The sequence below is a fragment of the Grammomys surdaster genome, unplaced genomic scaffold, assembly GCF_004785775.1.
Source record: "Grammomys surdaster isolate TR1022 unplaced genomic scaffold, NIH_TR_1.0 125808, whole genome shotgun sequence".
Classification (NCBI taxonomy): domain Eukaryota; kingdom Metazoa; phylum Chordata; class Mammalia; order Rodentia; family Muridae; genus Grammomys; species Grammomys surdaster.
The window spans coordinates 1,440,634-1,464,365 of NW_021620639.1; the positions used below are offsets into that span (position 1 = coordinate 1,440,634).

The following is a 23,732-nucleotide window of genomic DNA, read 5'->3' on the forward strand; positions in this document are numbered from 1 at the left end:
ACCATCTCTTTAGTTCTGTTATGGCAGTTTTAATGGCAGCAGTTTGCTACAAAATTTACCTATCTTGATGATTTGTCTGAGTCCAGTATAGGTTCTTTTATTTTAATCTTTATTACCAGCATTACTTTCCCAGCAGAAAGCACACAGTAAATACATTAACATCTATCTACATAGAGAGGTGCTGATTTCAGAATGATTAAAGAGATAAAACGGGCTGGAGAGATGGCTCACTGGTAAGAGCACTGGCTGCTAGTACTTCCAGAGGACCTGGATACAAAATCCAGCACCCACATTGCAACTCTCAACTGTCTATAACTTCAGTCCTAGAAGATCCAACACTATTCTAGCCTCTGCAGGCATCACACACATGGAACACACACATACATGTAGGCAGAACACCTATCCACATGAATTAATTTAAAAATTTTGCCAGGTGGTAGTGGTGCTTGGCTCTAATCTTCAGGAGGCAGAGGCAGGTGGATCTCTGTAAGTTCAAAGCCAGCTTGGTCTGTAGAACAAGTTCCAGGACAGCTAGGGCTACATAGAGAAACTCTGTCTTGGGAGGGGTTCCTCACTGTAGATTTGGTTGATAAGTTATTAGAGAAACTTAAAATGAATTTACATTGTTGTCACAGTAATTTTGTCATAAGTCAACTGCTTTATGAATATTTAGAAATGAAATGGAATTGATGAAATAGATATTTTTGGCCAACTGCCTGTGTTTGCATTATCTAACCCTAGCTTAAAATTTAGAATTATATTTAATATCAGATAGATATCTATCTATCTAATGCTATCTGACTGTGCTAGCCTCAAACTTACGCATTAGCTTTGGGTAACTGAGTGCCATCAGCCACTAATACTGACCTAGAAATTACTTTTTATATTTCTTGATTGTAATTGATTTTTCCTTATTTCACCAAATTTATGTTCAACTTAGAAAGGAATACATATTGTGTAGACATTACAATGCATAGTTCATTAAATTCACTATAACTTAGAGAATCTTGGAATACTTATTTAAATTACACGTAACTTTCTGGTTCATATTTTCCTTTGTTATTTTAAGGATGAATTGCAAAGGCTGTTGTTGTTGCTAAGAAACCAAGATACCCTCTCAGAGGAACAGATGCAAGGACTGTGCATTGAATTAAATGACTTCATTGTTGCTCTAGCAGAAGTCCAGCCTTCTGCCAAAAGGGAAGGCTTTGTAACTGTCCCTAATGTGACATGGGCTGATATCGGTGCCCTGGAAGATATTAGAGATGAGCTTATAATGGCAATATTGGTAGGTATACCAGCTATCTGTACCATTAGCATTGGTCATGAGTTAAGATCTAAAAGAAAACCTGCATGCATGTCTACCAGATTATGTCATTAAAAAATTAGATTTTTTAATTTTATGTGTATGAGTGTTTTGCCTGCATGTATTTATGTGTACCATGTACATGTCTAGTACTGGTGGAGGTCTGAAGGTATCACTCCTCTGGAGTTGTGTTATAGATTATTGAGAACCACTTTTTTGGGTGCTGGGAAATGAACCTAGGTTCTCTGCAAGAGCGATAAGTACTCAACCATTGAGCCATCTCTATAGCCCCCAAATGCATGTTTAAAAATACATCTTTTTTTTTTTTCAGATACAGTTCAGATGGTATAATAGGAAATTCAGCTTCAGTTTAGTCATCTTTTTTAAGTCTTAGCTTTCCCAACAGTGAGGTATCTTTCTCTTGAGATGTTTCATACTTGTTATTTTGGTTGTGTTTAGTTACTACATAGTGAGTTCAAGAAAAAAGAAATTCAGGTTTCATTCAAGACCAATGTGTGTGAAAAATACCTTCTTATCTTGGTCATAATCAAGAGGGTTAAGTCAATTTTGATGCCCAGGAAACTTTGGATTGATTTTAGTTTCCTTTTACTTCTCTGCTTACTGATGTTTTAATTGAGTTGTGATCCATTTAGGAGTTATGTACTAACAAATGTGAAAGCACACTAGGATTGCGGAGAGCAGCCATGTGTGATATCTAACCGTGTGCCTCTGAGTTCCCTGAGAATGCTGTCTTCTCGACTTTCATAACTTAGACATTTGGTTGTTTATAAAACTTGATTTTAATATATTGAAATAGTTTAGTCTGGCGGTGGTGGTGCACGCCTTTAATCCCAGCACTTGGGAGGCAGAGGCAGGCGGATTTCTGAGTTCGAGGCCAGCCTGGTCTACAGAGTGAGTTCCAGGACAGCCAGAGCTACACAGAGAAACCCTGTCTCGAAAAAACAAAAACAAAAAACAAAGCAAACAAACAAACAAACAAATAGTTTTGGCCTGGGGGGATAGTTCAGTGGTAAACCATTTGCCACGCACGGGGTAAGGGTCTGAGTGTGTGTCCCCAGAAGCCATGTTAAATCAGATGCCGTAGTAATGTCTATAACTACAACACTCCCAAGAGGGAGACTGGAGGCATAGACAACAAGGGGCCCTGGAAGCTGTGGGCTGGCCTGCATGGTATACACAACAGAAAAAACAAAGAGACCCTGCCTCAAAGAAAGTGGAAGGCAAGGGCTAAAGACTGTCCTCTATCTATGCATACACTGGCACATTTTAATGGTAAAAAATAATGAAATACTGTATTTTTTGTCAAAAATGTTTTCATAATTTACATGTATGTATAAATTCCTTAAGAATTCTGGCTTGATGTGGTAGTACACACCTTTAATCTTTGTTCTTCAGAAATGGACAGATCTTTGAACTTGAGGCCAGCCTGGTCTACATATTAAGATGGAGGCTAACTAGAATATATAGTGCGACCTTGTCTTCAAAGATAGCAAGAAGAATGAAAGAGAGAGCCTTTCCTGTTTATTATCATGTACCATGTATCTGATGTCTAAAACAAAAATGGACTAGCCACTGTCACTTTTAAGCTTTGTGGTCAGGGTTGAATCTAGGAGATGAAAGACATTTTAGCATTCTAGCATTCAGTGTAAAGTGAGCACCTATAATGGATCACAGTTGGCTTTATTTCTCCTAGGCACCTGTTCACAACCCAGACCAGTTCAGAACTCTTGGCTTGGGGACTCCAGCTGGCATCCTTCTAGCTGGTCCTCCTGGATGTGGAAAAACTCTGCTAGCAAAGGTATGGCACAAGTTCTACTGTGTATGTTGCAGCATTGCTTGCTTTCAGTAGGATAATGAAGATTTAAATAACATCATGGAATAGATCTTTTGTATATACTCTGTTAGAAATCCTTTTTAGCAAACTGATTTTTTTTTTTAAATAAAATTTTCTACGTTGTCCTTTAGAACAAAATGGTTTTAATTGGTTGTGTCACCTTCATTTCCTGGGAAAGAAGCAAGAAGAGAGTCCTGTCCCCTGAAGACAAAAGCCTCATGTGTTTCTCAAAGCTGTGCAACATTTCATGAGCTTGCAGTACTCTTGCTCAGGGTCATTCTAACCTTTGCATTGTCTAAGTAGTGTGGTATTACTTTAGTTTGTAGCTCATTTGCTTCTTGCTTTTGTTTAATTATTAATAACTTGAATATTTTCCACTATATTCTTTTTGATATTTAAAAAAAACTTTCTGCAATAGAGAATATAAATAAGGAAAAGGGAAAACCCCTTTTTTAACCCTACTACTGCTTTCAACTACCACTGTTTTATTTATTTGGTAGTCAGTTCCAGGTATCTTTCTTTTATGCATATTAAGATGTAATATAGACAAGATAATTTGATAATGAGCTTTTGTTGGTGTGATCAAATACGGACATTTTGGCTCATGATTTCTGAGACTTTAGTCCAGTAACTGGTAGCTTTGTGTTTCTATGCCTGTGGGGAGGGAGAACATCATGTCAGAAGGGTAACAAAGAAAAGTATCTTACCTCATGGCAGCTAGGAAGAAGAGAGTGGGCACAGGATAAATCTTTCCAGAATGTGCCCCTGATGACTTTGATTCTCAAGCATTCCACTACCTCCCAGTAATGAGATCAAATCTCACCCACATCACCTACCCCCTCAGTCAAGGTTTCTCTTTGTAGCTTTGGCTGTCCTGGAACGCTCTCCTGGTAACAAGCTGTTCTCATATAGAGATCTGCCTGCCTCTGCCTCCCAGATTAAAGGCATGTACTACCACCACTCCAGGATATAGAATTATTATTTTTATTAGTTAATTTACTTTATATTCTAGTCATAGCTTCCCCTTTCTTCTCTCCTCACAGTCCTTCCCTGTCCCTTCCCTTTCCCCATGCTCTCCTGTCCTCCCTTTCTCCTGAGAAAAGGGGAGGCCACTCCTGGATATCAACCCACCTTGACATATCAAGTCCTGAGGGGACTGGACACATCTTAGGAGATTGAATTGTTAATGTATCAATTAATCTGTCATTTATGTCGCTTAGGATCCAATTATTTCTTAAAACTCTGTCAGCAGAAACTCAAGCCTTTAACCATACAAACCTTTGGGATGTTTCATAATCTAAACCATGACAATAATATATATATGTCCTCCAAAAATGCAAAATTTTGTTTTAAACAATTTTTGTTTTAATTACAGGGAGTAGTATCTTCCTCTGTATCCTAGGTTGGTCTGGAACTTATGTAGTATGGGCTGACCACAATCTCGTACAGATCATCCTTCTATTTTAGACTCCTGAGTGCTAGGATTATAAATGTGTATTATTATACCTGGCTTTAAAAAAAAGGTCTTTAAGCACACTTTCCTTTCTTGGTTAGCATTATTTCCTGAATACAGTATTTTTATTTTCAGTATCAGTTGTACCCTCTGTGTGCCTGGGGCCCAGAGAGATCAAAAGACAGCAACAGAAACCCTGGAACTGGAGTTTTACAGAGAGTTATACCAACTGCCATTTGAGTGCTGGGAATCAAACCCAGGTCCTCTGGAAAAGCAGCCAGTGCTTCACTGAGCCATCTCTCCAGCCCTGAATACAATATTTTTAATACCTTGGGCTGAAGAGATGGCCACTGAGCAAGTTAAGGCATTTACCACCAAACCTCATAGCTTGAGTTCAATCCCAGGACCCACACTGTGGAAGGAAAGAACTGACTCCTCCAGAAGAGTGCTGTAAAGCACGTGCACACCTGCACATATACATATGTACACATAAGTAAACGTAATAAAAGTGTTTTAGGATTTTTAATGCCTGTATTATAGTTTGCCATAGAGATGTTTGTAGTTTGTGGTAATATAGATATGGTTGTACATGCCTGTAATCCCAGTACTTTGGGAGCTAGAGGCAGGAGGATCAAGAGTTTAAGGTTATCATTGGCTACTCAGTGAGTTTGAGGCTAGCCTAGGCCACATGAAACCTTTGTCTCAAAACTATAAAACCAACTAAGGAAGCAAACAAAATCCAATTACATTATATAATCTTACATTCACCGGTAATTATATTAGAATAGTCCTAAATCATTCTTCTGTGAATAGAATGCATCTTTTTAAAGTATATTAAGGTAGCTTTCTAAAGGTTTGTGCCATTAGTAGAATGTGAGTATTGATCTCAACTTAAATTCATGATTATTATTTGAAATTGCTTTTCTTTATTTAGATGGGGCCTCACTTCAGTTGACTAGAACTCATTGTTAGACCAGAATGACCTTGAACTCTGAGATGTGCCTGCTTCTGCCTCCTGATTGCTATGATTAAAGGTGTACACTTGCCACAACATATGTCTTAAAATTCTTTCAATATTTGACCACTCAATATATGTATATGTGTAGTACAAAAGGTTTTTTTTTATATCTTTTTGTTTCTTCTGGCTAGGCTGTGGCAAATGAGTCTGGATTAAATTTTATATCTGTCAAAGGCCCCGAATTATTGAATATGGTAAGTTTTGTGGCATCAGCCATTATTTTAATTAACATAAAATATGTCAATTCTAATTATAGGACTCTGTGCTCTTAGATCTTTGGACAGTTGTGACATTTTGACAAAATCTGTTACAGAGTTAGAAGATTGAGCTTGCTATAACATACAGGGTTTGTAAATGCTTTCTTGAGTAAATCTATTAAACTATGAACTTGAGTTTCTGCTTTAAAATAGAAATAATTTATTACAGTTATAACATTGAAAAGTGTTTGTTCTCTTCTCTTTGTCAGACACTTCAAATGTATGCATTTTTGAACAGCCTATGAAGTAGGAATTTGTGTGTGTGTATACACTACACTAAATACATGTTTACAGATGCACATGTGTATGGAAGTTAGGGGTATATCTAGGGTGTTATTCTTCAGAAACTGTTCATTTTGTGTCTTGAGATAGGGTCTCTTATAGGGGCCTGGGTCTTGTGAGACTATACTGGACAGTGAGCCTCAGGAATATGCCTTCTCTGCCTCCCTAGTGCCCAGCTTTGTCAATGAGTTCCAGGAATTGAACTTGAGTTTTCATGCATGCATGTAAGCACTTATCATCTGAGCTATCTCAGCTCTGGCATGCCTCCTCCCTTGCCATACACAAAATAAATAAATGAGAAAATTAAATATCTACAAATTAGTAGAGTGTGCTTGTTTTGTATGTATTGGAGGGTGTACAGGTGAGTACACAGGTGTGTGGGGAGACTAGAGGTATACCCTGGGTGATGTTTCTCAGGTTCTGTCTACCTTGTTTTATTGAAACAGGGTCTCTGAGTAAGCAGACTAGAGCTTGCTGATTGGTCCAGATTGGCCAATCAGCAAGCCCCAAGGATCTTCCAGTATCTACCTCTCAGGGTTGGGATTATAAATGCTAGCCACCACATTGGGTGTTTGTTTGTTTTCATGTGGGTCCTGGGAATTGAACTCAGATCCTCATGCTTGCACAGCAAGCTGTTTATCTCCCCATCCCAAACTTTGCTCTTAGTGTTAGTTGTGAAAACTTTTTCCTTTTTAAAAAATGATTCTTGGGCTTTGTGTATGCAACATTGCTGTACTATTTGAGCTATACTCTCAGCCCAAACGGAAATTTTTTTATGTGTAGCTATAGAGGAAAACTTTGTCCATACATAAAAATTGTCTAATTACTCAGTTCTGATACATTGCTACTTATGGATAGCTATGTTTCCTTGACTGGACTTAATGTTTAAATTTAACATGGAGTAAGCCATTATGAATCTATGAGATGCCTTGCACATTCACCTGGATTCAACTGTTGCTGTGTAAAATTTTTTTTTCCTATTTTAGCAAGAATATTTGATTGTTTATATATGGGAGTAGATATCAATTTGATTTGTGTGTTTTAATAATATTGTTAGATGTGTAATAATTACTCCTAGGTATTTTATTATATAAGAAATAGGAAATTGGTTTTAGACTACAATAGAACTAGGAGATTTTTTTTTTAAGACAGGGGTTTGCTGTATACTGAAGGGTGATTTGAAACTGGTGATTATCCTGTCTCAGTCTTCCAAATACTGAGATACAGGAGTATACCACGATGTCCAGTACAATTGGTTATTTTTATAGGTCAAAAAGACTTACTATTAGCAAATGCATATGGTTTAATACTTTCAGAATTCTTGACATCTATATGACTTCAATTTTTAAATTACTTTTTTTTTTTTTGGTTTTTCAAGACAGGGTTTCACTATGTAGTCCTGGCTGTCCTGGAACTCACTCTGTAGACCAGGCTGGCCTCGAACTCAGAAATCCACCTGCCTCTGCGTCCCAAGTGCTGGGATTAAAGGCGTGCGCCACCATTGCCTGGCCTTAAATTACTTTTTAAATTAAAATATAATTACAACATTTGCTCCTTTCCCTTTTCTCTATCCAAACATTCCCTGCTTCCACTCTCAAACTCATGGCTCTAAAAATGATTGTTTAACATTCCTCAACATATAAATGCATAGGATCTACATGATGCAGAACTGCTTTGCTGTGACGTGGTACTCAGCCCCAGGATTGGACTGTCTCTCATTTCATCTGCTCTCTGTCTGTGTTTAGTATGTTGGTGAAAGTGAACGTGCTGTGCGACAGGTTTTTCAGCGAGCCAAGAATTCGGCACCCTGTGTGATATTTTTTGATGAAGTAGATGCTTTATGTCCTCGGAGATCAGACCGAGAAGTAAGTATCAAAGCTTTTTCTAGTTACATGTGAATGAATGCTTATAAAAGTTGATATAAGTCCCATGTATGGAAAAAGTTAACGTCCCTTTCCCCTGATGACACTGCTTGAAAGTTTCTGACACTAACACACTGCATGTTGTCATTTAATCACACTAGAGCTCTGCTGCATGTATAAGGAGGGATATGTTATCTTGAGGATTTGATTTTCACTTGTCTATCGAAAGCAGAATTTACTTAACAATAATACCTTGTTTTAGACATTCATATTTTTTCTACATGTTTCTTTTTTTTTTATTTCTGAAAACAAGCTTTATTTAAATAAGGATTTAAATACATTACATAACATTAAAACTGGAGGGGAAAAGAAAACCCAAAGACCAGTGTTTGTTCCTTCACACGGCACAGCGGCTCGTATTGAGTTGAAGATTCTACAGCTAGCCACATAACCAATAGCACCAGCTTGGCATGTGTTCCCTTGTCATAAGTTTAACTGACACCAGGCTGGCCTCACCCTTCATGTTTCAACATCCCTTGGCTAGGATAGATCTGCTTAAAAACGACTGCCCTGGTGGTGAGCTAGATAGATGTCCATGACTTCTCTGGAAAGGTGGCTTTCTGAATTCTGCCTATCTGGTCAGACACCAGGGGTTCTTCTTAGGGCCAGACACTCCCTCTAGTGACATAGCTGGGGCAGTGTTAACCATACTCTCAGTCACCTGGGCTGTTCAAGTGATGACACTCTCCTAGGGCGGGGGACTCTGTAGAGGGAGCCCCAAGGAACCTCTGGTCAGACATAGCCTCCTGTGATCTTGGGGTTCTTGGCTGAAACCTTGTTATTGCTTTGTTTCAGGGGGGACACTGCCAGGGCTTACTGCTTAACCTGTTTAAATGAGGGACTTCAAGACTGCACAGCATGGCTCTTTTCAGTTTATTGCATGAAGGAGTTACACTAGTCCAAGTTAAAAGCGGACCCCAAATGATTACATTATACAAGCTGTGAGGTTTTTAAACTTGTGACAAGGGACAGAAGGGAAATTCTACTCATTGCAAGGAAACCCTCACTTAAGCTTCCGAGAGCCACAAGCACTTAAAACCCATGGACCTTCAGCTGGTCGTCCTCAGCCAGTCCAATCTCTATCAGGAACTGGCATATGTTCTTGCGCTGGTCACCCTGTAGCTGAATTACTTCTCCATATTCTGGATGCTCAATTACAGTACCATTGCAGGCAAATTTCTTCTTAAACACCTTCACTAGTTTCTTTTTATCGTAATCATCAGTGGTCCCCTGCCTGGACAGTTGGAAGGGTCTTCCTGCCGTTTCTCTGTGGACTTCTTAGGTGGATATAATCCTCAGTGCCAGCAGGAGGCAGGTCATCACCCTCACTTGCATCATCAAAGGGCTCGAAAGAGTGGAGGTTCTGGATAGCGGACATACGATACGATTCCTTTTCCTCCGAAATGGCCTGGGAGAAGGCGGGGTGTAGGGGGGACGGAGCATCGGGAAGCGAAGGGGGCTCGAGGGGGAGGCAGCTGAGTCCTCGGCGGCGGCTCAGTGACTGGGGCCTACATGTTTCTTTTACAGACAGAACTTTCTCTGACATTTGTATCTGATGTTTGTGCACATGTAGAAATAATATGTAATATGTAATAGAATTTGGGAAGTATGAATCATATCTAAATAGGTACATACATGTGACTTAGATACTGAAATACAGTTAATACTATGTCATATTTCAAATTACTTGTTGTTTACATAATACCCAAGAACAGTGTTAAATTAACCATTTCCCACACCTTTGCAACTAAGGATAATGCCTGTGTCTATTTTTTTGTCACTTATTATTAACAAAATATATTTTGTGTTTCAAGTGAGTCATCTCTCCAGCCTCACAGTTTCTTCTTGAAATTAGCAATCCTTTTCTTTTTGTTCTCAAGACAGGGTTTCTCTGTGTAGCCCTGCCTGTCCTGGACCTCATTTTGTAGACCAGACTGGTCTTGAACTCACAGACATCCACCTGCTTCTGCCTCCCAAGTGCTGGGAGTAAAGGTGTGCACAACCACTACCTGGCTAAACCAAATAATTCTCAGTGTTGCTGAGTCTGGATTATGAGTTTGTTAATGTCTTAATTAGGAGTGTTACGTCACCAGAGAGGGATAATAAAGGTCCGTACATGCATCCATCTAAAAGAACCAGTGGGTTAAAGCACATTGCTGTCTCTATACATGAATTTATAGTGAATGAAGAAAGTCAATTAATAGTAAAACATCCATAGCAGTACTTTCTCATTTCCTTCATTGTCTGTGTATTTTATTTCCATGTTTCTATATCTCTGTATTCCCTGTACCTAAACCATTCCCTTGGGTATAGTCCTGAATACTTGTACCATTTGCTTCAAGAAAAAGATAAAAATATAATGTACTCAGTGTCCCCTTATGTATTGCATTGAAAGATGTGGGATATTCAACATAGGCAGAAATCTAGAGCTTGGAAGCTAAGTCTAGAGTCACCCAAATGGTGGTTCGTGGTAGCTGTTAAATAATTCAGAAGCATACAATTTAGACAGGTAGCCTCTTCTAAGCTTCAGTTTTTCTCATTCTGACAGGGAGTAACAGCAGCTTGGCTAGGGAAGTACACTGAGGATTTTCCTTTTGCACAGTATCTATAGTGACAGTGACTCTTAATAGTCATTGGTGCTCATCTGCCTACCTGCCTGCCTGCCTTTTCTCACTCTCTTCCTCCTCTCTTCCATAGTTTGTTCCTCTCCCTCTCCTCTCTCCTCTCCCCTCCCCTCCCCTCCCGTACCCCTCCTCCTCCCCTCTCCCCTTCCCCCTCCCCTTCCCTTCCCCCATCCCCTCTCCTGCTCAAATTGACCCTATACTCCTCGATTATATGTTCTTGCCTTAGCCTCTGGGTACCTGGGACTTCTGGATTTATGCCACTGCTTGGTCACTATAATCCTTCTTTGACAGACGCTCTCATTCAAGAGAGGAAATGTGTTCAATGTGTTCGGTTGTGTAGAGGAAAAATGGACTGTTTTCCTTACCTTGAAGGTGAAGAAACTAGATTTTTTTTTTTTTTTTTTAAAGACAGGTGCTAGTGTTCGTGTGGTGAATCAGCTGCTTACAGAGATGGATGGTTTAGAAACACGTCAGCAAGTTTTTATTTTGGCGGCCACTAATAGACCAGGTAAGAAAGAAGAACATTACACAAATATACTTATAAAGTCAAATAAAACCTTAGACAGGTCTTGTTTATGCTGCATTAAAAACATTGGGGTCAGCCGGGCGGTGGTGGCACACGCCTTTAATCCCAGCACTTGGGAGGCAGAGGCAGGCGGATTTCTGAGTTCGAGGCCAGCCTGGTCTACAGAGTGCGTTCCAGGACAGCCAGGGCTACACAGAAAAACACTGCCTCAAAAAACCAAAAAAAAAAAGACTAGCTTTGGCCATGTCTCTAAGAGATTATCTTGAGTGTTAATTGACATGAGAGGGCCCAACCTTCTAAAGGCTGCATAAGAAAGTTAGCTAAGGGCGGGAAAGACAGTCGATTCAGAGGTTAGAGGCATTTGATGCTCTTGGAGAAAACTCAAGTTCAGTTCTCAGCACCCATGTCTGCACACAACCATCTATCAATCCAGTTTCAGGGGACCCTATGCCCTCTTTTGATCTCCAGGCACCATAGACACACAGTGGACATCTGTGCATGCTGCCAAACCATCATGAATCACATAAAATAATCATTAAAAGAAGAGAAAGTTAGTCGAATATGAGCCAGTGAGCAAGCCATTAGCAGTATTAAATATAAGCCAAATAAATTCTTTTCTCCCCTATTTTGCATTTGATGTTTGTTTGTTTGTTTGTTTGTTTGTTTTCATCTTGAAGTTCTCACAGCAATAGAAAGTAAACTAGAACAGTTCTAATAAAACTGTCTTCTTGTCAGAGAATACTTGTACCACACTCATTTTTGTTTCTGGTTTTTAGAGACAGGATATTGCTATGTACATTGGTCTTGAGCTATTTGTCTCTCTACTTGGCTTCCTGAGTATTATAGCCATGAACCACCATGCCTGGCTCAAAGCATACTTTTGACCCTAAAAGTTGTCTCAGAAATTATGTAGTATGGTATCTCTCAAGTTTATAGGAATCAAGAATATTATTTCCTGAAATTTTAAGATAAAATTTTAAAAATTTATACTGACACCGTGCCCCATTATTGGCCTAAACTATGATTTAAAAATTGTTTTCAAGCTTAAGCATTCTATGATGGATTTGGATAGAAAGATACAGACTTCAAAAGTTGGCTTTTCTAGTTCACTCTAGTTTTTGTTTATATTTTGAATCCTTTGCCCTCCCTGCAACCTGGACTTTCTTAGTCTACTAGCCAAGAGACATCAAATTCTCAGGAGCCAAAGGAGTAGGCACTTGTGATCACCTAACATGGATATTGGGATACACACTCAAGTACTTTGAAAGAGAATCACGTGCTTTTAACCATTGACTCATCTCCCCAGCCCTGTCCTTACAATATGTGAACATGTTGTGGGTTTGGTTTGTTTTCTGTTTTTGAAATAGGATATCACATAATAGTTCTTAAAGACCTGGTATGTACATATTTCTGCCTCAGCCTCTAAGTACTGTGATTACAGAGATGGAGTCCTCACTTGGCTCCTTGAATGAGTTTCTCAGTTGTCTAGCTGGTGTATGTTTTCATTTGGAGAAAATTACTATAGAGTCTGCCCACCCATGATTTATACCCATTTCATACACCACTTCATTTATACCCATTTATCCTTCCCGAGAGATTTCTTACCCTTGTGTGTATCAGTCATCTTAAAGTTCTTTATTCTTCACAGTTTTTTGTTTGTTTTTTGTTTTGTTTCCTATAGACAAAGCAGCGCATTTTGCAGTGGGGGTAGGGGTCAGGCCAGTAGAGAGGAATAGTATTCTCCAGTTTTTTGTTCTTAGTTGTAAAACATAGGATTCTGTTTAACATTCTGTAATAAGTTAGGTCTGTGTTGAGTAACAATGAACCTTAGTTTACCTTATGCATTTGTGTTTTATCTTCTGCTCTATTGAATCTCACTCATTCCTTTTTCTCTTATAACTTAACCTGCTGTGTCAGTTTACTACATGTATTTACAGATAGTCTGGATCTTTTTCAGTTGTACTCATGTCTATTTGGCTATTCTTGTTTCATTATATGAAGTGACTTGTTCTGATGTCTATAATAATTTTCTGCCTGGTTTATTTTTATTTTTTTAGCTAAAAATTTTTTTTGCAGTGCTTGGAGTTGAACCCAGGGTCTCAAACATACTAAATAAGTACTCTAACAATAACTGAGCTACAACTCCCAACACACACATTTGTGTGGTTTTATTGTGTTAGTTTTTGCCTGTATGTATGTATCTGCACTGTGACAATGAAATGATAGCAGATTTATATCAAAAGACAATAAAGACTAGAGAGGACAGGAAAGACACCACTGAGAAAAAACATAGTTGAGGCAGGACATATTACCTCAGATTGAGAGTTCTGGAAGAAGAACAGTTGTAGAGCTCGTTAGAGTTTCATTGTCACATGGATAGATTTTGTGTAAGAGGGGTGTGTGCATGGAATCTGTCTGTGGATGTGCATGCTTGTATGTGGAGGTCATCAGGCATCTTCCTCAATCTTCACCTTGTTTTTTGACACAGGATTCTTCACTGAACCAGGAATTCACTGTAGCTAGACTGGCTGACAAGCAAGCCCTAGGAATCTTATCTCTGCCTTTCCAGTGCTGATCTAATAGGCACTTGCTGCCATACTTTCCTTTTTCTGTGACTTCTGGGGATTTGAACTTTGTCCTAATGCCTTCACTGTAAACACTTTACCAACTAAACCACGTTCCTAGCCCCAGAGCATTTTACTTCAATAATGTAAATAATGCCCAGCTGACCACAATTTTTAGTTTGGTTTTTGTTGGTTTTTTTTGTTTTGTTTTGTTTTCAAAAAGAATTTTTCCTGTCTTTGACTAATTACATTAAAAATAAAAGCATTCTGTTTAATTTATATCTGTTTTTCTCTCTTCTCTAGATATCATTGACCCTGCCATTCTGCGTCCAGGCCGGCTAGACAAAACACTCTTTGTGGGTTTGCCACCCCCAGCAGACCGTGTTGCCATATTAAAGACCATTACAAAAGTGAGTAAAAGAAGTGGCTTTTTTGTGTATGCTTATATTGTTTTAAAATGTTTTTATTTTGTTTTATGTATGTGTGTATGTGTGCCCGTATGAATTATGTGAGCTACATGTATGTAGTTGCCCAATAAGGTGAGAAGGGATCATCAGATCCTCTAGACTTGAGTGGCTTGAAGATGTGAGCATCCTCATGTGAGCACTGAGGACCTAACCCAGGTCTTCTGCAAGAGCAGAAAGTGCACCTAACCACTGAGCCATCCCTCCAGCCCTGCTCATATGACTCTTAAAGTTATCCAGGTAGTAATTTAGGTTAGCTGATTGTTCTTTTCCTAGAGCTTAAATGTCCCATCCTAGAGCTTAAAGGCCTCCATCTCCCAAAATGTTCACTAAACACATAGACCATTCTTCTTTTCTCTTACTCACAATGAAGGTAAATTAAATGAAGGATTGGACTTAGTATTCAACAAGTGTTATCAGACGTCCTTGTAGTCCTGTTCTCCATGTCTTTAAATATTTGACCATTAGATCATCCTGTCTGAAATAGAGAATGAAGCTTTGGAATACAAGGAAAGTAAATACAGATACATCAGGAACATTCAGAAACACATCGAGATTTGACATCTTCATAATAAATTCTGTTTTCTGAGTTAGCATAGTTAACTTTGTTGTTATTTGTTGTTGTTATTGTTACTGTTATTAAGATAAAGTCTCACTATAGCCTGTACTGACTTGGAACTTGCTGGTAGAAGTCATGAGTTTTTAAAGCCATCCTGAAAAGGTGTCACTGTGTAATCCAGCTGTAAGTTGTCACAGCCCTGCTTCTGCTCTCTAAGTTCAGGGGTTATACATGTGAGCCGTCACACCAGCCATACTTCATTTTGGACACTTACATTTAGTTAATGAAATAATTAGTGTTTTTGTATTTCTCTCCTTCCACTGCCCGGTGTTTGTTCCTTGTATATCTTTGTCCAGTTTTATCACACTGGCATTCTGTTCAGTAGTCAGTTTTCAGAGTGTGTCTCAGTAGGTATAGTACTCAAAGAAGCACCTTTGCCAGGTTTTTGTTTTTTCCTCCCAAATACATTTTATAGTTTATTTTGTTTGATCTGTAACTATGCCATTATTGGATTCATTCTATTCCTTGGTAGTTTATTCAACTTTATTCCTGAGTTATTTTCAATTTAAGAATTCTTGCTTATTGTCTTTATGCTTCAATGATAGGTTAGCTGGAACTAATTTTTCCTATGTTGTGCAATCCCTCCACGATCGTTGTAGAAATTGCACTATAGCCACCTGGCTCTAAGCCTGAAGACCTTGAGTTCAGTCCTCAGAACCTACATGTTGGAAGGAGAGAATCAACTGGAAATTTTCTCCAGCCTCCTCTTGCATTCTGTGGCATAGATGTACCCATATATGCACATAGTTTTAACTGTAAAATTTTATTTTTTGGATTTTAAAGATTCATGTTTATGAATTAACTACATATTTTGTACCTATGGAGGCCAGAAGAGAGTGTCAGATCTCCCAGAATTAGAGTGATAGATGGTTGTGAACCACCATGTGGGTACTAGAAATCTGACCCTAGTTCTCTTAGAAAAGCAGCCAGGGCTCTTAAGCACTAACTAGCCTCTGTAAAAATACTTTTTAAAAACTGTGTAGTGTTTCCTTCTGCCATGTAATCTACTTAGAATATTAGTAAGCATGGTTCCTGTACGTAGTGCTTACGGTCAGTGTTGAAGTTCTGAGGCTTTTCTGAGCCTTATCGTTTTTAGCATCTGTAATTATGAGCTGGAAGGAATTGGTTCCAATGTCAATTTTGGGTTTTAGATGAGAGATTTAAAAACAACATCCTGAGTCCAGTGTAGAGCAGACTCCTTTCATGCTCCACAAGCTGGGTTCAATACTATTTTTCTTCAGTCAGTTTCATGACACAAATTCCTCCAATTTCATGAGTGTCAATGGTTTGCTTTTAAAGTTTCTCACACTTAAGTCTGCTCTTACCCTGATATTCCAGATTGAATCCCATAGCATTCTACATTGCTTTTGGAGTTCGTTCTAATACCTTAGTCATCAGCCATTCTTTTTCATTAAGAACCAGTGACACAGATACATAGAAGTCTTTTTTTTTTTTTTTTTTTTTAAAGGTTTTTCGAGACAGGGTTTCTCTGTGTAGCCCTGGCTGTCCTGGAACTCACTCTGTAGACCAGGCTGGCCTTGAACTCAAAAATCCGCCTGCCTCTGCCTCCCAGGTGCTGGGATTAAAGGCGTGTGCCATCACTGCCCGGCATATATAAGTCTTTAATGCCTCAAATAAATCTCATACTTCTCTCTTATTCAGAATGGCACCAAACCTCCACTGGATGAAGATGTAAATTTGGAAACAATTGCTAATGACCTTCGTTGTAATTGCTATACGTGAGTATTTAAGTCTCTGCTGTCTGAAACCTCTGGAGTATAATTTCTTCATCAGCAGGAAAGGGAAAGAAGCCCATTTCTCAGATTGTTGGAAAAGCTAATGATGTTTCCTGTGTACCCAGTGCCTGGCTTGTTCTTGCTGCTTTCTTCTCAGACAGCTTGCTTGCTGATTTGGAGGCTGAATTTCTGGCATAGATTGTCCCTTTTGTCACCCAAGCTTCCCTAACCAGGCTGTTAAACTTTGCTGTAAGTTCTTTTTTCAGACTATAAAGTGTGCATGTGTTTCTCACTGGATATCAAAATCCCTTAGTTACATCTGCAAGGCTATGTGCTCCCTGCATTAATGTGGCATTGACAGCCTGCAACCAAAACAGGACACCTGATAGTTCTGCCTTGAGTTTTAATGTTTATTTTTGTAGTTTAGCTGAGATGCCCCAGCCACTCTAATTTTAAAAGCCGTATTGTTCGTCCCTAATACCTCTGGTGCTTGGTATAAGCCTATAAACTGAGGCCAGATAATACGAGGACTTCCACAAGAAAGTAAGGTGAGTGAGAACTTTCATCGTTAAGGGCTTCAGGGCTGTTGCTCAGCACTGTAAGCTTGCTTCTGAGAGCTGTTCTTGAGTTAGTAACACAGGCACTTGATTATTTGATATCTGAAACTGAGGCTTTAGTTCCAGAATTCAAACTATTTCTTAGAGAATCTTTGCAGATCATGTTAAAGCTGCAGTATAGAAAAGGCCAGTCAACACAGATATTTCATTACATCCTTGGGCTGTGCTGACTCAGCCTACTGTTGTTACTTGGAATAATTACACAGACTAAGCTTGGGCGTGTATTTGTGTCTGTTCACTCAGCTTTGTATGTGTAAAGTGTCTACTACTTGGAGTGTGTGTGTGTATGCGTGTGCGTGCACACGTGCTTATTCATGCAGGCGTTTGTAGGTACCTAAAGAGGTTAGTATAGACTACCTTAGGTACTTAGGTATTGTTCCTCAGAAGCTCCTTGAGTTTTGAGACGATGGTTTTACATTTTTTTGTTTTGTTGTTTTAAATCCTGAACCTCTTGTCTATTAGACTAGGCTGGCTCACCCATCAGTGAACTCTAGGGATCTGCCTGCCTGTAACTTGGACTGGGTTGTTCTTTCTTTTTCCCCTTTCTTCCTCTTCCTTCTTTTTTTCCTCTTCCTCCTCCTCCTTTTCTTCTTCTTCTGCCTTTTCCTACCCCCTCCTTTTCCTCCTCTATTAATGTGGTTTCTAGGAGTTGAATTTAGGTCATCATACTCCAGCATCTGACTAGATGTTTTATATCAACGTTAGTATCTATGGCTAAGAGGAAGGACATTTTATTTTTCATTGTATCACACCTTATGGAAGTCCCTTTCTTCTAAAGGTTGATAATTCTTTAAGTGAAAGCTATAAGCTGCTCCTACCACTCCTGGTTCCACCTTCATTCTTTGCTGTTTTTCTTTATTGTTAAGTGTATTGTAAGTAAACACCTTTCTTGGCTTTTAGAATACCTAGGAATACATAAGAACACTTCTTTTATTTTAGGGGTGCAGACCTTTCTGCTTTGGTACGAGAAGCTTCTCTCTGTGCCCTGAGACAAGAAATAACAGGACAGAAGAATGGAATTGCAACAGGTAGGAGGTTCTCTAGGATTTCTACATTCTAGTTTATCATTTTGGATATTTTAAAACGCTGCTTTTAAGTAGTGTTCTCTAGCCTTCTTTAGAACATTGTATAATGAGGATGAGACTTTGTTTTGAAGCTTTTGAAGATTTGAAGATTTCAGAAGATTTAAGAAATACACAGTTTTTTATATATCAAGATTTTTTTCCCTTTGAAATATAAAATCAGATGGCAATATGTACTGGTCACCGGTAGAGCATTTTCTTATCATATGCAAGGCTCAGGACTCTTTCCCCAGCACCAGAAAGTCAAAGACAAAAATCCATGTATTTCCTTTATGGATGATATGGGGCCTTTCCTATATGTTTCCTGTTTACCTTGCATTTCGACAGTATTTTTGGTGTTAGTATTTGGATATTGTGTGGCCAGAAAAGATTAATTCATGACCTATATTCCTTTACTTGCTTAAGTGTCTCTGAGGTGCTGTGTATGGTACAGATGTGCCCTTGTTTTGAACTTCAAATGCACGCTGGTCTCCTTTTAATGATGTGTATGTGGGTGTGTTTGTGGTGGGTTAGGTGGAGAGAAATGTGCACGTGAATACAGATGCCTTCAGAGATCACAAGGCATTACGACGATCCACGGGGGCTGGAGTTACAGGTGGTTCTGAACCACCTGACATGGACACTGGAGACTGACCTCCGATCCTCTGCAAGAGCAGGATGCGTTCTTAACACCGCGCCGTCTAGACAGCTCCACTTCTGTGAATCTCAAAGCTAAATATTGTTACAATAACATTGGATTAGCATAGATGTATTGGCACACATGCATACATTTACTAGAAAGTTTTTTTATAAGTTGTATTCTGTTCCTTTCAGAAATTAATGATAATAAGCAAACTTAGAACATTGTATTAACAAAAAACGAGAGCCGCGTTTGCTTGTGTACTTGTAATCCCAGCCCGTGCTCAAGAAACCAAACCAGACCGGTCTTCAGTTGTTGAGTCACATAATGGGTGTCTGTCATATCCTCCTTACCCCGACCTCCGTGACAATCAAATGCAAAGTCGTGTATGCCACTTTGTAAGCTGAGTCTCACCACTATCTTAGAGTATGTTTGGTGACTAAAAAATAAGAGGTCTTTCCCATATATTGGAGTTGCTACTTATTTACCTGGTTATTTTTTGTATATGCATATAACAAATGCTGGCATCTCTGTTTTGCCGTGGCTGTCATTTTTAGCTCTCTGGCCTTTAGAGACTTTGCGCTAATACCTTACCCAAAGCATAGGCATCTCTGTTCTCCAATTACTCAGTGACATGTTCTGCAACATGTATTATTTTATTTTAGGTAAATATATTATCCTAATATCTATTTACTATTTTGAGTATAAATTGTCATCACTTAAGTTATCACATTAACATTGTAAACCAAGTTATATTTTAGCATTTAGCTATTTTACCAACTAGCCTTATAAAAATTAACTCCATCTAATCCAGTTTTGTGATATGCATATGTACCCTTAGTGGTTTTGTCTTTGAGGACTTCTAGCCTTTGTCACTCAGTGGTGTAAATTTGTATTTAAGAGCATACCCTTGGGTGGTAATACTGGTTCTTAGTTACTTCTAGTTCTGTTGATCATCTCTTCTTATAATCTCTTAAGTTATTTCTACCTGAGATCACATTGGTCATTTGTGACAGTGTGAACAGCATGCACAGCTCAACTTCAACTGGTTTTCTTCCATCCCAGCATTCCTGAGAGACAGACTGACTACCAGCAGTCCTGTTTCCTCAAATGAAATGGAGAGATTCTCAATGAGGCCAAACTGGAGAGGGGCATATGTACATGTGCTTGAATAGATTCCCTCTGATCACCCCTCACAGTTTTGTTTTCTTGTGTTACTATACCGAGATGTATATTTTTGCATTTCCTCCACAGGTGATCTTAAGGTCAGTCATAAGCACTTTGAAGAAGCTTTCAGGAAAGTCAAACCATCCATATCAATAAAGGTGAGAAACATTCCTTGGTGTCTAGAAAAGAGGTGGGAAATGACATCAGTTCTAAAGAACTCAGAAATTTTATCTTTTTATTTTCTTTTGTTTATTTTTTATTGAAAGACAGTTTCTTTGTATAGCCTAAGCTAGCCTCAAACTCCTGAGACTCCTGCTTCAGCCTTCTAAGTTTCAGGATTATAGCTATATGCTATAATACTCCTCTTCACTGGCATATATAATAGGCCAAAACTTTAAATGTTTATGTAATGAAATGATATAGCTACTCAAAAAATGAAAGACATTTCTCAAATATATTATTAAATAAAAAGCATAGGAATTGTTTTATATTGTAGGCATGAGCCACCACACCTAGCATAATTGGCTTTTAAAAATAAATGTCACTTTTATTTATTACTTGTGTGTGGTGGGGAGCATAAGTGTGCCATAGCTGTAAGCATACATGTAAGCATAAATCAGAAGATAACTTGTGAGAGTTCTCTCTCTATTATGTAGAGGGTAAGGATTGAACTTTTGGCCCTAAGATAGATTCTAAATAGCTGGAAATAAAGCAGAACACATTGTATTTTCTTTGGGATAAATGGGTAAGAGTAGAATGGCCACGTGACACTGAAAAGGTTCATGTGGCGTCAGTGAGCTTCTACTACATAGGTGCTACATTGACAGAACTTTGAAAGACTGACCACAGCAAGGGAGGTGAGGATGTGAGATGCTCCAAGTCTCATACGTTGTGCTGTACAGAGTGGAACAGTCATGTGGGAGCCATCTTGGCAGTTTTTCAGAATGTTTAGACACTTGAGAGGGCTTTTCTTTAGTCTCCTGTTTCCATCAGGTCTCAGGATAGTTCACAAGTATAAATACCTCTTGACCTGCGTGCAAACTTCCCTAGACAACGATGGAAATCATGGCGCACCCTAGAAAGGAACTTGTACAGACTCTAGGTACGGTCGTAGCAAGGCAGAATCTCTGGGTCCAGCAGTTAGAGCTGCTGTAGCAGAGAGCCATAGACAGGTACCTTTAACAACAGAGACACACGTCTAAGATCAAGATACTGGCTTGTCAGAGTTCTGTGGTCTCTGTCCCTGCAGGTGTCTTCTCTGTCTCATTTTCACATGTCCTTCTAGTTATGCACTCAGTGTCCAAACTTCCTCTTGCACAGCAACCCCAGTCACCTCTGCAGAAGCCCTGTCTCCAAAGCAACCCACCTAGGGGTTGGGGCTTCAGTGTAGGAATTTGCAGGTTATACCTTCTACCGCATAACTGATTGATTAGCACAATGTGACAATTTTTGTCCTCACAGGATCAAATGATGTATGAAGCTCTGCAGAGGTCCCTCAGTCAGTGATGTTTGCAGTACCTGGCATGGAGGTGTCTGGTGCGTGGAACTCAACACGAATCACATTCACTTTGAAGGGTCTTCTTTCAGCTTGACACAGATGGTTTTTTTTGTTTGTTTTGTTTTTTGTTTTTTCGAGACAGGGTTTCTCTGTGTAGCCCTGGCTGTCCTGGAACTCATTCTGTAGACCAGGCTGGCTTCAAACTCAGAAATCCGCCTGCCTCTGTTTCCCAAGTGCTGGGATTAAAGGCATGTGCCACCACTGCCCGGTGACACAGATGATCTTATTGTAAGCATTTTATTTTCAAATGAGGACCAATTGAAGAAAATGGTGTTTCCCATCTGACCAGCTTTGTGGAAAAACTCCCTCCTTTTTTAAGAAAGAGAAAAGAACTGATAAAGCCTTATTCAAATAAAATTTTATTTTGAACTCTCTTGATCATGCATAAAAGTTTCAAAAAACAGTCTTCTTGAGAGTTGATCACCTCACATCCCCATCACCTCAGATACACATTCATATCAGTTTTCTGTAAACAAGATATTTTTCTACATAACTAACCATCAAAAACATATTGCCACTATTTAACTCTCTAGCTCCAGTCAGTCTTTCTCAGCTTATATGATGTCATTTATAGTAAAGGGGTCTGGTCTGAGTTAGCTATTCCAGTGTGTTGAGTCTTCCTTAGAGTTTCTACAAGTTTTTGTTGTTGGGTTTTGTTTGGGTTTGTTTGGGGATAGTTAGTATGTACTTCTGGCTGGCCTGGAACTTATGTGTAGAGTAGACTGGCCTCAGGCTCCCAAACTTCTGCATGCCTCTGCTTCCCGAGTGGTGAGATTAAAGGAGTGTGCCCCATTTCCAGCTTGTTTGAACTTCTTGGGTCAGTAATTGGATTGGCTTAATTTTATCTCTATGAAGATATAGTGGTAAAGCTGCTCTCTGCATCCTCTCAGGTGGTAATGCAACTCGTTACTTAGGACTATCACTGAATCACTTGGTTCAAGTGGTTCTAACAGGCTTCTTACTACGGAGTTACTCTTTTCCTTTTTAATTCACACCTATGTGGGGGAAGATAATTTCATCTCTCATATATGTGTCCTACCCTTACCAGATTCAGGGGATAGTTTTTTTCAGTGTTTTATTCATTATCATGGTTGAATGTCCATATTGTCTCAGATTGTGTCTTTAGTGAATTTCTAAGCTGATGTTTTATGAGACATTTTATGTTGTGTCATGATTATTTCATCTAACCATTTAAGTATTGCTGTTATTGTATAAACAGGTCTGGTTATTTCATTTTCTTCTTAAGTTTTTAAGAAGTTCTCCTTCTGCAAAGTCCATTTAGGAATTTAAGAATGATGGAGCTGGAGAGATAAATGGCTTAGTAATTAAGAGTACATATTGCTATTTCAGAGGACCAACTTTGAGTCCCAACACCCACATGGGCAGCTCAAAACTAGCTACAGGGGATCCTGCACTTCTGGCTTCCATGGGCACCTGTGCTCAAATGCATATAACATACCCTCCACCTCCATACTTTTTAAAAATTAAACATATTTTTATAAAACAAATGATAGTAACAATAGGCTGGCAAGATGATTGATTGAGTAGGTAAAGCCACTTGCCACCGAGCCTCACAGTCTGATCTGGATCCTGGGGGCTCATGTGGTGGAAAGGAAGAACTAATTCCTCACAGTTGGACTCTGACCCTGTGGGTGTCTATCTCCCCTCCACACACACAGTTGGAAAAATACAACTGAATAAAATCAGAGTTACAGTTACAAAGGTCAACATGTCTCCTTTTTTGTGAGGACTTGACAGAGGTTTATAGGTACTGAGCAGAATGGCACAGTGCTGGATCCCAGAGAGAGACCAACACAGAGAAAACCAAACTGGGATCAGTAGAAGTGGATGATGAGGGCGATTGGAGAATTTGAAGTAAATGCCAGAAAGCCTTAAATAGTGAGTCTGAACACTGGAGCCTGATGCTGAACTTGTCATATGCCAAATGAAAATACCATCTGCCTTATCAGATTTGCTTGACAACTGGACATTGGGTCTAAGTGCATTTATTTCTGGTGGCCTGGACATAAAATATAGGTTGAATTTGCTGCAGTACAAGTTGA

The 23,732-nt window shown here is 39.1% G+C and overlaps 1 protein-coding gene and 1 pseudogene across 4 annotated transcripts in view; one reads left to right on the top strand and one right to left on the bottom strand.

The window, feature by feature from the left end:
* Nvl (nuclear VCP like) overlaps positions 1-21,808 on the top strand; it is a 52,001-nt gene extending 30,193 nt beyond the window's left edge. For all 4 annotated transcript variants that reach the window (XM_028789308.1, XM_028789307.1, XM_028789309.1 and 1 more), the window contains 10 exons: positions 1,070-1,288; positions 3,021-3,125; positions 5,764-5,826; positions 7,917-8,036; positions 11,126-11,225; positions 14,111-14,217; positions 16,553-16,629; positions 18,183-18,271; positions 20,199-20,269; positions 21,573-21,808. In XM_028789308.1, the coding sequence (XP_028645141.1) occupies positions 1,070-1,288; positions 3,021-3,125; positions 5,764-5,826; positions 7,917-8,036; positions 11,126-11,225; positions 14,111-14,217; positions 16,553-16,629; positions 18,183-18,271; positions 20,199-20,269; positions 21,573-21,617 (996 nt within the window). In that variant the 3' untranslated portion in view covers positions 21,618-21,808. The remainder of the gene's footprint in view (positions 1-1,069; positions 1,289-3,020; positions 3,126-5,763; positions 5,827-7,916; positions 8,037-11,125; positions 11,226-14,110; positions 14,218-16,552; positions 16,630-18,182; positions 18,272-20,198; positions 20,270-21,572) is intronic.
* On the bottom strand, positions 8,950-9,471 carry LOC114640411 (annotated as a pseudogene).
* Positions 21,809-23,732: the final 1,924 nt, after the last annotated feature.